The sequence below is a fragment of the Cebidichthys violaceus genome, unplaced genomic scaffold, assembly GCF_023349555.1.
Source record: "Cebidichthys violaceus isolate CVI_PGR_0920_01 unplaced genomic scaffold, fCebVio1.0.p SCAF_23, whole genome shotgun sequence".
In the NCBI taxonomy this organism is placed as follows: domain Eukaryota; kingdom Metazoa; phylum Chordata; class Actinopteri; order Perciformes; family Stichaeidae; genus Cebidichthys; species Cebidichthys violaceus.
The window spans coordinates 10,109,759-10,125,693 of record NW_027176406.1 but is presented as its reverse complement, the minus strand read 5'-3'; the positions used below and the strand labels follow the sequence as shown (position 1 = coordinate 10,125,693).

Genomic DNA, 15,935 nt, shown 5'->3' with positions numbered 1-15,935 from the left:
CCTCCATCTTGTTTTTGACTGGCACAATTCTAATTGTTTTACGTTACTCAGAGGACAAATACAATGCCTCTTAAGTTTACAATGCAGTGAGCTCAGCTACAACCAAGTACAGCTAGGATCCAGGATATTTCCATCCATTTCAAGGACATTACAAATAAAATAATAAGTAACACACTTTCCTCAGTTCAGTTACACCAATTTTCTAATTAAAGTGAATTTACATGGCTGCTTTTATGTAAAGAACAAACCTGACTAAATTACTCAACTTACGTTAGCAGGAACAAACATGATACATTGCTTTACGTCAGTTTTTTTAATTAATGCCACATGTTAGCCAAATAGCCCCAGACTCTAAAGAAAATGAGCATTTCTCATGCTCCAAAAATAGCTTGGATGCCCTTTGGGATAATCATGCATATCTCCCATTCATCTCCCCAGATTGCAGCTAAATTGGGCTTGTGGTGCAAGTACTTATGGTCTTTTAAAGTTACACAATTAGACCTTGAGTCGCAGCACTCCATCAGGCTAATCAATGTAGGTTTTTAAAAACCAGAGCACAGTGCCAAAATGTATCACAAATGCAATCAAATTTTGTTAAAGTTGGCTGTGTCTGAGATATTGTAAATGTAGCATAAGTGAGAATTATCACTCATACGCATTGGTTGAAGAGTGGTGTTGAAAATAGTTGTAAGCGCAGGAGTCACTCAGTCATTTTTATCTTGTAATGACCTTCAATTCAACTGAGCAGCAATCATAGGAAGAGACTGTGAAAATGAATCACCACCAATTAGTTGGCAATACTTCAAGAGTGTCAAGGGATCAAATCAATACACCTTGTGTGTGTGTGTGTGTGTGTGTGTGTGTGTGTGTGTGTGTGTGTGTGTGTGTGTGTGTGTGTGTGTGTCTCTGTCTACCTGCACTGTACACTATTCAATTATAATTTGCATCTAATTATTTATATCATATAGTTTACCAGTCCAAACAATAAGCTAAAGCCTTCTTTTTCTACTCTGCTGCCTTTAGCCATAACAACAGTAAAACAAAGATCTTAGCTAAAATGGCTAATGTTGCTATAGTAGCAGTGTATTGCTACATTTGACTTAAACTGTTTTTTGTTGTTGTTTTTTCAAAACAAACCTTGTAGCTGCATCTGCATGCTGATATTTCATCATGCAAATATCTTTTCTTTCTTATCCTTTTTTCGTCTCGATATGAGACAAATTTGAATTGTAAAGTAATGAAAATTTTAGAAACACATGTAAGTGAGACACCAGTAACGATTAGACATTTTTTTGTCGTTCTTTCGGTTCAAGCAGTGGTCAACAGTGACTGGCTGCAGCTCGGGTGAAAGTTCCACAAATTAAATATTTTGGTGCAGCCCCACAGCCCTCTGCACCGAGCTGTCACATATACAATAAACAATAATGGAGGAGGCATGTGTAAAGGCTGTTTCTCCATAATGTGAATGAATGTGTTTTATTTGACTTCTCTGTTCACAAAGAAAACATTTATTTGACATCATTATTCAAAAAACAAACATAATAACCTAAAAATTCAGTTATAACAACTTTAAAAAATTGCTTCATACAAATTTCAGAGAATATCTATTGCCTCCACACGGTTCTCAACATGGCGACGGCTAAGCTACCAGCTTGCAGCTAGCATGGTAACGGTGTTTACTGTGCAAACAATAGCAACAGTGTTGAGAGAAGGATGTTTGAGCCCCACATAATTCTAATGCCATAATTTAATCCAGGCTCAGGTCAAACAATCAATCAAATCAAGCTAACCCAGTTATCCTTGTTCAATGACCATAACCCAGCTGGTGGATCTAATAATAGTAATTTATGTATGTATGTGTGTGTGTGTGTGTGTGTGTGTGTGTGTGTGTGTGTGTGTGTGTGTGTGTGTGTGTGTGTGTGTGTGTGTGTGTGTGTGTGTATATATATATATATATATATATATATGTGTATGTGTGTGTGTGTGTGTGTGTGTGTGTGTGTGTCATACATGTGAGCACCTGTTTGACATATTCCTTTTTACATTGTCAGTGGGAAATGTTCAGATCATTTACTGCTTCTGCACAGAGAATGACACAAGATCTATAGGCCTAGTTTATGACAACATGTTGCTGTACCTTTTAGAAAGATTGATCTTTTTCCAATATATAATGTTCTTTCAGCTAATAGCCTCAGAGATCTTTAATGACGACTGTACAGATCATGTCTCCATATAGTTATTGACACAACACTGTGGACCAAATGGTCATCCCGTTTAAAAACAAATCCCTTCAACAACAACTCCATGCTTTATAAAGTGTTAATGTTATGGGTCAACCTTGAAACGTGCCTTATAGTCAAAAACACATTTACAAAATATAAAGATGATTATATGTATGATATTCACTCATGCTTCAATTTCTTTACTTTGGATAATGGAACCTGACCAGTGTCAGAACCTCAAGTATTTACTGCCTCTTTAACTGAGCGGCTTCATTCTCTCAGTTAAGATCTTTAAGACTTTTTTAAGACGTTTTCCACAAAGTTATCCCACATTTGTGTTTCTCCACAGAAACATGTTCCACCATTTTCACAGTGTATCAAACAAGAAAAATAATTCAGACATTCCTGTTCCCTGGTTTGGTGCCATTAATCAAATTACAATAACATTGTTGCATGATCTCTGTTCGGGGGTTTATCAAACGGTAAAGGAATTCTGCTTTGTTACAATCTTACAAGCTATACATGACCCACCTGGTAACCCAGATATTAACGCACACCTTTTAGGGCCAGAAATTCTGAAGATTTGAGGACAGTCAGTTTTTTTATCCACGAGCTCTGCAAAATGTTTGCTCACCTTTGGGACGAGAGTTTGTGTGTACACAAGCGCCACTTTACTCTATTTTCTGGCTACGCTGACAATTACTTTAAAATGTTTCTCTAACACACACGCAGGCACGCGCACACACACACACACACACCTCTAACGTCTTGAGTGGTTATTTTGAGCTTCCACTTTGTGCAGATCTTCCTTCTCTGCAGACAGGGGTTGAATGCAGGCTGACACTGTCACTTCCGCAAAAGCCTAATGTTACCTAAATGCTTAATGATTATGTCTTTTTTTGGAAAATCCCTCCCTCATCAACCCAGTCCTGTCTAGTTATAATTATGATTGTCAAATCGGTTTACTTTAGAAATAAAATATAGCCTTTCGGTCTTCCCTAATTAACTACTCTGATTTGTCCCTCAGGGAGAAGTACAAGGGGCTTTGTGAACTATTAGCATAATAAAAAAAGAAACATGAATGTACACTCAAATGCCTTCAAACTGTGGATTTTTATAGCTTCTAAAAGAACGGCTTTGATGTTTGAGTGATTTTCCGCTTTCAAATTAGGGGAAACATTTCCTGGGAAATATTTATTACGTATTGTCTTCAGGTTTAAAGATAGTGCTTCAAACTTTTTCATCAACTCAATTTAATAAATAAAATAAACATTTTGAATTTAATGAATAAACTCAGAGGAAAACAAAGCAGTATTGCAGGTACCAGTAATATACTTGGAAATTTGGGTATAATTTGTATAGTAAACTGGCATCAGCTGGAACAATATACAGGTTCGATGAAATCTTTTATTCTAGAATATTTTAGTGTTTACCTTCAGTCTGCAGTCGATGAAAAAAACAATCTTTCTATGCAAAGCAATAGAGATTTCACTAAGATCATGAGCTTACAGAGACAGCTTCACTCATATAAAGCTGAGGAGTGTATTTTTCTCTAAAGCATCACAATTTGCATCCTTTTTGTTGTATTCTATAGCATACAGAATAAATAAACATGTTCACAGCCTCGTACGAAAAAACGTTCTGGCCTCTGTAGCTAATATCCTCGTTCATGACATCTGTTTGAAGGCTGAATTTGTATATCATTATACTAACCCTAACCCATTTAAATTATATTGAGGATTAAAATTAGCCATAATTGAGGGCGTTGCCACTTTAAGAGAAAGGTGAGTGCCCTCTCAGGTCGCTGTATCTTCTGCTGCAGATGGACGCTGTATCTTCTGCTGCAGATGGACGCTGTATGTCAACAAGGTTTTCCAATAGGCCGGCTCATTATGAATAAATTGAACATACAAGAAGCTCAGAGACGGATTGTTCGTATATTCTGTCTATGAATACATTTAAGACTAGTTCATCTTCTGACCTAAACACAGCGTCAGCCACATAGTCGCCACTCTGGACATAATCTCATTCATGCCTCCCCACACACGCACGCACGCACACACACACACACACACACACACACACACACACACACACACACACACACACACACACACACACACACACACACACACACACACACACACACACACACACACACAGTCTCATCTTGGTTATCAGAGGTGAAGTATTGATTCAGTTTGGTTGAGAGCTCCTGTGGGCCACAAACACCACACACTGAGGTCACACTCCTGTTACATTGAGAGAGTTCTTTGATCGATTCCCGCCAGCTTTTTGTCATCAGCCGGACGAAGTCGGCGACTGACTCCAGTCTGATATGATCTCGGTGCACAAGCCAATAGACTACAAGCTTGATATAGAAAGACATGAGGTGCATGCCAACGGCTTGAAGCCAGAGTGACTCATCTGAGCAAGAGAGAAAAAAAGACAAAAACAGGAGCGTTCAGAAAAAAAACAACTCATGTGTTTCAATGTAATCCTGTATTCAACAGCAGTCTGATTGCCTTAGAGATACTTTAACAACTGGCAGACACAGGAGAGAAGTGAAATCAACGGGATAAATATAGTGTAATAAATAAAATAAATAAATAAAATGCCAAATCAAGGCAAAGTCAAATATATATATTTTCCAAATTTCACAATAATAAAAAATATGAAACGAGTGCTCTGATTATTGGTGAACATGTTAACTTTTTCTTTCAATTAGTTTAGACAAAGCAAACTTAAGCGAGGAAATTGGATCACTGCAGCAAATGTAATGTAAACGCACTAACGGAAAATGAATAAGCAATAGAAGACAAGGGCCATTTAAGGACAACTTGGGGACACAAAGAATTGGAAAACTAGCATTAACTGTTGCATCTGGCATTTTGAAAAAGGAAGAAAAGTGTACCATCTACACTGTGTCCTATATGAATCCTATTTTTTTGTAGGAGTAGAATCAATGCAACAGAAGCAGAGATATCGTCTTTCTTATTCTACAAATTATTCTTCATTGTCAAAACCTGGTGCTTACATTACCCACAATGCTACAGGCAAACAAATCCAACCAGGAGCAGAAGCTCAGGTGAGGGCAATGAGGTGATTGCAGGGCAGATGGGAGTGGCAGGATCGACAATGAAAGGACAAAAAGTCTGAAGGCATTTGGTGGACAGGTGAAGTATAACGTCGGAGAGGCTTGGGACGGAGGGCATGGCTGGAAAAATGGCCTGGGAGGCAGAATGAGCAGGAATATGCATGAGTGAGGCAAACACAGTGACACTGTGAGCTCAGTGTAATTCATTAGCTCTCTTCTGCTAAGTACTGTCCCCTTTAGTCTGGTTTAACATGTTTATGTTTGGTGCTTCTTCTGTAATGCCAACAGCTTTTGTTGACATCTACTGTTACAAAAAGAAACCGTTTTACAATTTGGACAGACACCTGAAAATTTGGTGGGCATGGTCGACAGAGTTTTTGTTGACGTCGTCGTTAACCTTGAAAATGAGAGCTGGTATTGTGTGCATTGGAAAAAAAATGCATGTGTAAATGAGCCATATCGTTATCCTGGAAGGGCCACTACACACCGCTGTCCCTGCAGGGCAAGCCTCTATACACGGCTGTGTGACTGTGTTTACTTATACACTCACAAATCTTATACATCTACCCATTTGATCTGGTTAGGACTGGTCAAACAGGGCCAATAAAGAATACTCATCAACTTCCTGCTGTCCCTTTTCCATTCCTCTCTCTGTCTGTCTCTCACACACAGTGGGAAAAAAATAAGTTAGTATCATTTTATGATTCACTGGAAGCTCTATACATGAAGACAAAAAGGGCTATAATGTGTGCTTTTTCACCAAAAACTGGTGTTGTGCTGTGAGGTGATTACAACCGCCCATGGGTGGGACTTTCCCATCCAAAAGGCGGGGTGATGCCTTTCCACATAAATACTCGCGGTGCGTCGAGGCGCTTCAATGAATCTGTGAGAGACACCTCGTCAGCTGAGCGACGCATTTCTTCGTGCGCAGGATTTCAGTCAAACTCAAGCTGTGCGTAAAATTCTGGAAGATGTTGCCTTCTGCGCCTGTGTAAATGGAAATCTGAGCGTGTCGACATCAAGAAAATGCCTCAAGATGAAAAGTCAAGTGTGAGGTGATTTCTCTTTCAAGCGGCCAGAGAAAAGAGCGAGAGAGTTGATTTTGACCTCAGAGAAAACCTCATGAACACCGCGGGAGACGCGCATCACGCCATCCGATAGTGGAGAGGATAAGGCGCACAGGAGCGCCCAGGTAAGTTGAATCCAATCAACGAATGTCACGGCATTTAAAAAAAAAAAAAAAAACGTGCTTATGAAATTAAATTAATTTGAATTCGCAGTTTAAATAGTATTTTTTGTCCTAACAGTATTACGCGTGTTTGGAAAACTGTTATGAGTCACAAAAGGTTTATTTTTCAAACTAAGATGCTTTAATAAGCTGAGCACCTCATGACTGAGGGCTACATAAATTATAGTTTGGTGGACATTAATGTCAAGCCCCATGCAGCCTAAAGGGGACAGGGGCTTCAAGTGTTTGTTTTCTCAACAACATGCTGCGGGCTGCGCGTCACTCCCGTGTTTTGAAGCGCGGTTCAGTGAATCTTTACGTCACACCATTTATTTGTGCAACACATTTCCACAGCCTCAGGTTTCAACGTCTGACAACTGTTAGAGGGTAATTATTATTTTAGGTCACCCGCATGGCACCAGGTAAGGACATATCGATGCAGTTTCACAAAGACATGATGAAATTAATTATTACAGGGTGCCAATTGGCCATTGTTCTAATTTCAGACTATATGTTAATGCATTATACTGCATTAATACATCAACAACCTTGAGACCCAATACAAAATATGTAACGAGGTTCAGTTTGGTGATTTTATCTTCAATCAGTAGACAATTAATTCTTAGTTAACATAAAATTAAATAAATAGTTAAGATGTCCTCATTAAATGAATCAACATCCAGTAACATTTTGAGGTACTTGTACTTTACTCGGGTATAGCTTAATTATACTTCTAATCCACTACATTTCAGAGTTGGTGTTACTTGTTACTTAGCAGAAGACACAAAATATAAAACAACCAATAAATTATGATATATTGTTATAGATTAAGATACCCCTGATTTCACAAAACTAGTGCACTATTTGCCAAAATCAATAACTTTCTGAACATGTTTGGCCCCAAAATCCACTTAAATGCTGTTAATGTAAACGTATTACTGTGGTGCTCTTGCTTATATAGAGAAGATACCGGGGTTATCCTCATGTGTCCCATGGAATAATTTGCCGTAGCCTATTATTTACTATACAGCCTATATTAAACTTTATTAATAGCACTGTTCAAAACACTGTAACAAAGCGCTTTACAATGGAACAAAAATACATTCAAAATACAAAGACAATAAGACGGATAGAGTAACACAGAATAAAACAAACTAAAATCACAGAAAAGCAATTCTAAAAATGTGTTTGGTTTGCAAAAGTGATTTAAAAAGATGAGACAGAGTGTGCAGCCCATGATGTCCTCAGGTCATTTCACAAATTAGGAGCCCTGGGAGCAAAGGCTCCATCACCTTCATGCATGAATTATCCAAGGATCTCAGGTGCGTAAAGGGACACAGGGCAATAAGAGATCTGATAGATAACTTGGGGCAAGGACTCTCAGGGTAATCAATAATATCTTAAAATCAATAAGTATAGCCAATGTAAGGAAGCCAGGATTGGTGAGATGTGTTTCTGTTTCCTTGTCGGAGTCTAAATCTTAGCAGCAGAGTCTTGGATGAGCTGGAGACTGGGTGATCTTGACCTATATCTCTATCTTAACAGCATTGAGCTGCAGGACATTTTGTGACATCCATGTGCAGATGTCATTAAGATGGTTGTTTCCAGGGTCACAGTTTAAATAGTTTAGAGTATCGTCTGTGTAAAAATGGAAACTGATATTATGACCATGCTGTGGCCAAGCGGGAGCCTATAAATGGAAAAGAGAACTGGACCCAGCACAGATCCCACAGTGAAGACCTGTTGTAGCTGACCTATTAGTGATAACAACGCAGAAACACCTGCCTTTTAATCATTGCAGAGCAGAGCCACCGATACCGACCCAGATCTCAAGACGGTCCAAAAGGATATCATGGTCAATAGTATCTGATGCTGAGCTTAAATCCAAGAAAACAAGAATAGCGTTATGGCCAGCATCAGCTAACAGCAATAAGTCATTTACGACCCTAAGAAGAGCGGTTAAAAAAAATTCTGCTTGAATAAAATCCCTTTCTAAACCTTAGCTAACAATGGGAGCTATAAGAAATAAGTCTAAAATTATCAAGATCCAAAGAATCAAGATATAGCCTTTTTAAAAGTGGTTGAACAAGAGCAGTTTTTTCAATTTGGGGAACGGAACCTGTCACCAAAAATGTGTTTGTCCATATTCTGTAGTCTATGATAACAGGGTAATCTATAAACCATAATAGATTTAAAAATAAAAAAAATGTTGTTGAACTATGATTCCTTAGATAGTCTACAATTTTTATATCATGATCATTTAAATGAATGAATCCCCTGGCAGAGTGCCACAGACACCACTTTGAGAAAAATGCTTGAGCTCCTTAATGTTGTGGGCTCCTCGCCACTTGGCTGAAGGCCTTTGTTTCTACTGCATGATGGACATCTAATCTAACTGCAGTGACAGTATTGAAACGCGTTTAATGTCGTCATCTTCTTCTAAAGTGCAACTTCCCATTAGAGACATGGCAAGTTGGCCACTGGCCCAGACAACTCAGTGGAAAGTTTCTCTTGTCTCCAGGTAAACATGGGCATCTAGCCCAGAATGCCTCCTGTCCCAAGTATTGGCGCAAACAGGTAGACGTAACACAAACACTCTAAAGAAGAAGTTCACAAGCCTTAGAACACCCACAATAATAAACTACCGGTTTGTTTTTGTTTAAAGCATAGATTGTTAAGTATCCCATATGATTGTACATTTGTCTGTTTCTCATGAAATATATCCTACTGTAATCCAAAACAGACACCAGCACTCCCTCCTTCAACATGGATGGCTACTACAATTGGACGTTGATATCCGAGAATGTCAGCTCGTCTTCCGCCGAGTCCTACCCCAACTCCACCCACAACAATAACTTGGACGCGCTGATGCCCTTCAATTTTGTCACCGCAGTCATCTACATCATCGTCTTCATTGTGGGTCTTCTGGGTAACACGCTGGTTATCTATGTGGTGATCCGCTACACCAAGATGAAGACTGTAACCAACCTGTACATCCTCAATTTAGCCTTGGCGGATGAACTCTACATCCTGGGAATTCCCTTCCTAGGCACCAATAGTGTGCTTTCCTACTGGCCGTATGGGGATTTCTTCTGCAAGCTGTCCATGACTGTTGATGCCATGAGCCAGTTTGCCTCCACCTTTTGCCTCACGGTGATGAGCATCGATCGCTACCTGGCTGTGGTTCACCCTATTCGCAGTGCCAAATGGAGGAAGCCACAAGTGGCCAAGATTTTCAATGCCATGGTGTGGGTTGTGTCCTTTCTCATTGTGCTGCCGGTCACAATCTACTCAAATGTACAGGAGGAGTTCAACGCCTGCAACATAACATGGCCTGAGCCGCATGAATTGCGGTCCATTGTCTTCATCCTCTACACATCCATACTGGGCTTCTTTGGTCCTGTGGTTGTCATCAGCCTCTGCTACCTGCTCATTGTGATCAAGGTAACGCAACAGATAAAATTGGCCTCTGGCTTTTATCAGTGCCTAAATAAAAAGATTTTAAGTTTCTGCTCTCAAAATCTCATCAAACCTTTTCAAATGACCATCTCCATTTCAGGTGAGGTCAGCCGGTGTGCGTGCTGGCCTGACTAAGCGACGCAAGTCGGAGCGAAAGGTGACACGCATGGTGGTGATCATCGTGTTGGTGTTTGTACTTTGTTGGCTGCCCTTCTTCACTAGCAACCTTGTCAACCTAGTTTATATCATCCCTGAGAACAACGCTGCAGTCTACTTCTTCCTGGTCATCCTCACCTACGTCAACTCCTGCGCCAACCCAATCCTCTATGGCTTCCTCTCTGACAACTTCAAGCAGAGCTTCCAGAAGGTGCTCTGCGTCCACAAACCAAATGGTGTTGGCACTAGAGACCAGAGGGGAGGTAGACAAACTGCATCCATGGGAAACCACATTGCTGTTCTCCCACCCACAAATCACGCACAGAATGGAAAAATGCAGAGCATTCAGGTATTGTGCAAACAATATTCATGTGATCCATGTAATTTCTGAAAAAGCAACCCAAACTCACGGAAAGGCTTATAAATGACACGACATTTCAGAAATTTCCGTCATATATATGCTACAGGGTTAATGTTGAGAAACGGCTTATAGTGTGTCACTTAAAGCCACGTGGTTACCATGAAACCATTGCAGGTAAACAACGACCACAGTTAGGTTTAAGCAACAAAACCACTTAGGTTATATTAAGCCCAACAATGACGTTCTTCTTAAACCTAAGTAAAATTCCTACGTAAACAACGTCACATAAGTACAGAAAACACGCCACAAAAGCCCCTAATGCAACTTAAAAAAAACCTCCTGGTTGAAAGTCCTGTGTTTTTTTTAGCAGGTATGCTAAAACTTAAAAAGGGGTGGAAACAGAGGGAGAAGTAATAATTGTGCTTTAAATAAATGCAACATTTGAATTATCTTATTGAAAGGCTTATTTAACAACAATATATCTCAGTTATATTTATACTTCGGGAACATACTATACCCAAACCAAATCTGCAGTGTACATGTGCACAAGTGCCATTGGCAGCCCTTACTGTCAAGTGCTCTGTGTCCCTAATGTCTGAAAATGTAAAAATGTGACTTTCAGAGATGAGGCCCACTTTATGTAACAGACAGGAAATAATGGAGCCACAAGCTATAACTCTTAACAAAAAACATTGCCACAAATTCCTTCATTGACAACAGCAGCAATAACTTATGTCAAAGTCTGTCATTCCGTCTTTATTGTACCCCTAATCTCTTCTTCGGTGTTCTTGCTTCAGGAGCCTGTCCAGATGGAAGTTATTGGAGACCTTGAGCTTCAAAAACAGAGTTGATTGGTCAGCCATGAGTTTTCAAGTTGACCCTCCGTGTATTAGAGCGCTGCAACATGGGACTTGGCTGATTTATTGGTATTTACTGTCTTTATTGCAGATCTTCCCTCACTGACTGGGACATTTGTGGAGTGGACCGGAGGAGCAAAGTAGGAGAGAAAAGACAGCATTCATCACAGATCTCAGCATGTGTGTTTGTTCTTCACGTCTTTGTACTGTAACTGGGCTGACTGCATTTAAACTTTATGTAAGATCTCAGTACAATACAAAATACAGTCATGAGACTGTAAAATGCTGTAAATTCTCCAATAGCTATATTTACCTTAACTGCAGACAAAAAAAAAAAAAAGAACTTATTTTCAAAAAGGTTTTTTTATCAGTTTTATATTCTATCATATTTTAGCAAGAAACCCTTGTTTTCTCATGTGCTTTTCTTTTATTTGCTGCTGATGCTTTTTGCTATTATTCATTTCTGTTAACTTGTTATCTTGATAAATTGATCAGGATAATCTACATTTCCCAGCACTAAGACACATCTGTTCAGGAAGTGCTGAGTTGTCCTTCTCAATGAATGACTGGAATAAACAATGAGTGGAAACAGGGTTTCTGTAATAGCAAAAGATTGACAATTCTGGAAATATGCTTATTTACGTTTGTCTGAGAATTACATGACAAGAAAGACACTACTCTCATATCTGCCCATTTAACGGGATATAAAGCTACAGTCAGCAATAGGTTAGCTTAGCTTAGCACAAAGACAGGAAACAGGAGGAAACAACTAGCCTCCAGCCACCAGCACCTCCAAGCAAAGCAAAGAAATATTATGTCTGATAATCCACCATAAAACAGCAGATTTATTTATTTTTTGCTTTAGTACGCATTACCCAAAGAGATAATGTTTAATAACTCCGCCCGTCATATTAAACTGTTTAAAACGCTCTAACTTCCATGTCACTGCCTTTAACGGTCAGACTACTGAGAGTGGTATTAATCTACTCATCTAACTCTGAGCAAGAGTGTATTACCCCAAAAAACTGTTCTTTTAAGAAGTCAAGCTATGAAATTAGTGCTGTGGAAATGAATGTTATGCTGAATTTATCATGTGAGCCATGATAATACAGGTAATTTCCCCCCGATCAGTGATTTTTTTTTCCACCAGGCCCTTTTGTATGGCGTCAGGCTATTATTTGAAACTCAACCATTGTTCTCTCTTTGATTTTAAATGAAAGTATTTCATTTGTGCTGCTTTAACTAGAGTGAGCACTTATCTGTCTGTTAATTGTAAACGGGGGTAAGTGTTTTTGATGGTCATGACGAATAGATTTCTTTTGGCATGTTAGTTTTGATAGGCCTTTTGTGACATTTTCACTTCAATGTTACAAAGCTGTGAAAAGGTAGCCTTCAGGTAGCTCCTCTCTCGCACATGTGGAAAACAACATCTGCTGGAGTGGATGCCACGGTGAAGTAAAGCCACCGTTTAGCTGCTGGACTATGAGCTTTACAACATTTGCCAACAGGTGCCAACATTTTTAGGAAGTTGCTGGACAACACTGTAGAATCTTCATAGTTGTTAAGCCAAGCAAGACCACGTCAACTGTGTTTATGGTGAGTTTGAGCTAGTTTTAAAAAATACTCGCTAAAATAGAACTTTACATGGATACCTTACAGGAGACATTTTTGTGTGTGTTGGAAACAGTGGGAATTTTAACATAATTATAAATATGGAATCTTAAATTCTATGACATTCCTATAACAAAAATACCAACTTAGTCATTCTGTTAAAGGAGCCATCATGGATATGAATAAACAATCAAGTCTTTTTTGCATGTTCACCCTGCATTAATTCAACACAGCACAGTTGACATTTGCCTGCATTAAACACTGTACATCTATCCCATGAAAAGACAGTTGATGTTTATTGTCACTATGATTTCTCAATATCATGGCAGGCTTATGTTTCCGACTGAAGCATTTCATTGCTATTTCCAGTTGAAACAGAACAGTAGCTCAAACCACTTCAGTTTAATTTTTTTTAAATGAAGTTAAAGTAGTTTTAATGCAAAAGCAGTAAACAACAAGAAGAAGAAATATCAGGTCATTGGACCAGATGGCTTTCTACAAAAATACATTTACATAAAAATCTGATGTCAGCTAAATGACGGGAGGCGGTTAAAATTTTCTGAACTGACTTCTTGTTTGTTATTAAATGGTGGTGGGGTTTTGTTTTACTGTTTCTTTATTAAATGCAACCATATAAAACACAGCGTGGGGTGCAAATTGTTTAAAAGAGGTATATATATATATATATATATATATATAATTTTATTTTTTATCTTAAGACAATGCTATAAGCATGTTGAAAGAGTTACTGGTCACTGTTATCTTTCCCCATCTCCATACTGGTTGTAAAGAGCTGTGGACAAAATCCACAGCTTTCATTCTGAGTATGTGAGCAAACCGTTGCTTATTTACACATCCCTCAGTTAGCTTATGCAGGTTCAAAAAGTGAGCACTGACTATATGAATATCTGCCATTACCTTCACATGGAGTTGTTCTATATTAGACCATATGTCACTGACAGGATTTGATTCAGTGAAGCTTATAATACAGTCGATGAAATTAATTATCAACCATGTACCACATGTCTTCTACTACTGCCGCTCTGTTTTGCTGCCTTCTCTCCCTCCTCTATATACTGTACTTCAATAACATTTACTCTGCTGTCTTAGCCATTATTCATTGTCTGTTTACTGACAACCCGTTTCCGTGGCTGGGTGTGGGGGTAGAAACGCACTCTGTGCCTTCTGCAGCCTCTGGTTACCTTGGTGTTTGGGGTCATGCTGCTTTGGTTCCATCAACCTCAATGTCAAGTGAAAGAACCGGTATTATCTAGCAGGGAAAAGAGCACATTACACTAGAACAGATTTTTGTTTTGCCTCTCTGAGAATCTAAGAAAAATCATCCATGACAAAAAATCATCCACTCACTTTTTTTCAAAGAATTTGATCAAATGTTTTGATAATGAGTAAAATAACGACTGTAGTACAAACAAACATACACTCACTTATTCTGCATTTTCCTCAAATTGTGACAGAAATTTGAATAATTACCAAACAAACTTTAGAGTGAATTGTGAAAGTTTCCACATTCAAACGATCGTACACATATGGGGCACATTTTCGAATAAGTGATTACAAAAACAATCAACCCTGTATTTACAAAACCATGTAATCATACTAAGTATGATTTATTTGTCCTTCCCTCTAAAGTAAGAGAACCTATAACCTTTAAGTATTTGATTAGCACCTGATTTATACAATGTGTTTGTTTTGGGATTTTCTTTTTTGTTTGTTTTCTTTTTTATAAAAGAAGTTGTTAAAAATGTAAACCGTGGGAAAAAAATAAGACAAAAAACTGTTTTCAAACAAATTTTGAAATTCTCAGGTGCATTCCTCCAGTGTCAAATGACTGTAGAGGTATAGAGCAGGGGTCGGCAACCCGCGGCTCTTTAGCCCCTCTGTCACGGCTCCCTGAGTCTACATCCACACTAATACGTTTTTGTTTAAAAGTTTTAACAAACAAAAACGATCTCTGTCCACAAGGCGTTTCAGCATCATTTTCGAGATGATCTCCATCCAGACTAACACGCCTGAAAACGAATATCACGTGACTATTCACATACACTGGGCATGCGGGTGGGGCCGGTGTAAACAGGAAGTAGATTGGTTGCTCAAAGCCACTAACCGACGGCCGCTGCGTAGGTCTGATAACCCCGCTGGACACGCCGCTCACTGATCGCTCCAATAACAGCTGCTTCCTCCACAAGCATCCTATTACGTCGCTGTCAAGCACCTTTCCCTGCAGGTGGCTAATCATGATTTGCAGACCCCCGCCCTCGGTAAACTATCAATGGATAAATCCAAAAAAGAAAAGTCATGGAAGAAAATAGAGAGTTTAATTATGCGTGGACGTATTAATTTGCTTTCACTGCCAACGATGCTGACTTACCTGTTTGATAAATGGCGAGAAATGTAATGTAGAAGCAGGGAAGTGCGGTCAGGGGAGGCCATCATGAAAAGTAAAAAACAAATGATAAAATAAATATGAATATGTCTCTACTGATCTGTGCTATAAATGTATTTTCTGTGTGATTCCAATCATTTCAAGCTTTTTTAATACTCAAAATCGCTGAATTAGCGCATGCCCTGTTCAAACAGAGAGGAGACATGTGACCTGTTCCTCACCTCAGACTGTGAATCCCTCACTAACTGGGTTGAGCGCATGTCTTTTGCTTTCTCATTGTTTGTCACCACTGTAATATTTGTAGACACTTTTATTATACGTCCTTTATTTACATAGAATATGTAACGTCTGTGTAGAACATATTTAGTGTTGCTGATCTGACAGTGGAAAAATCCGCAGTGAAAAAGCACAGAGCTCCCCTTTGTAAACAGTACCTACTGCTCAAACAGTATTTGCTGAAAAGTATCACGCTGGAGATGAGCAAAAAAGATTTCTCAACTGCTGTAGCAAACTGAGCAAGTTTTATTTCTCCTCTTCATA

At 39.0% G+C, this 15,935-nt stretch overlaps 1 protein-coding gene across 3 annotated transcripts; it reads left to right on the top strand.

Moving 5' to 3' along the window:
• The first annotated feature begins 6,214 nt into the window (after positions 1-6,214).
• LOC137878196 (somatostatin receptor type 5-like) lies at positions 6,215-13,728 on the top strand. 3 transcript variants are annotated; one of them, XM_068718384.1, is made up of 5 exons: positions 6,215-6,511; positions 9,291-9,991; positions 10,107-10,511; positions 11,321-11,377; positions 11,472-13,728. In XM_068718384.1, the coding sequence occupies exons 2-4, from the start codon at positions 9,314-9,316 to the stop codon at positions 11,372-11,374; spliced, it is 1,137 nt and encodes a 378-aa protein (XP_068574485.1). In that variant the 5' UTR covers positions 6,215-6,511; positions 9,291-9,313; the 3' UTR covers positions 11,375-11,377; positions 11,472-13,728. The 3 variants fall into 3 exon arrangements, with proteins under 3 accessions (XP_068574485.1, XP_068574486.1, XP_068574484.1); XM_068718385.1 differs by lacking the exon at positions 11,321-11,377; XM_068718383.1 differs by having other exon boundaries at positions 11,321-13,728.
• The last annotated feature ends 2,207 nt before the right edge of the window (positions 13,729-15,935 follow it).

Coding starts and splice junctions, on each gene's coding strand:
- LOC137878196 (XM_068718384.1), top strand. CDS start 9,314: ATGGATGGCTACTACAATTGGACGTTGATATCCGAGAATGTCAGCTCG. Junction 9,992..10,106: donor ACCTGCTCATTGTGATCAAG/GTAACGCAACAG, acceptor TCTCCATTTCAG/GTGAGGTCAGCCGGTGTGCG. Junction 10,512..11,320: donor GAAAAATGCAGAGCATTCAG/GTATTGTGCAAA, acceptor TTCTTGCTTCAG/GAGCCTGTCCAGATGGAAGT.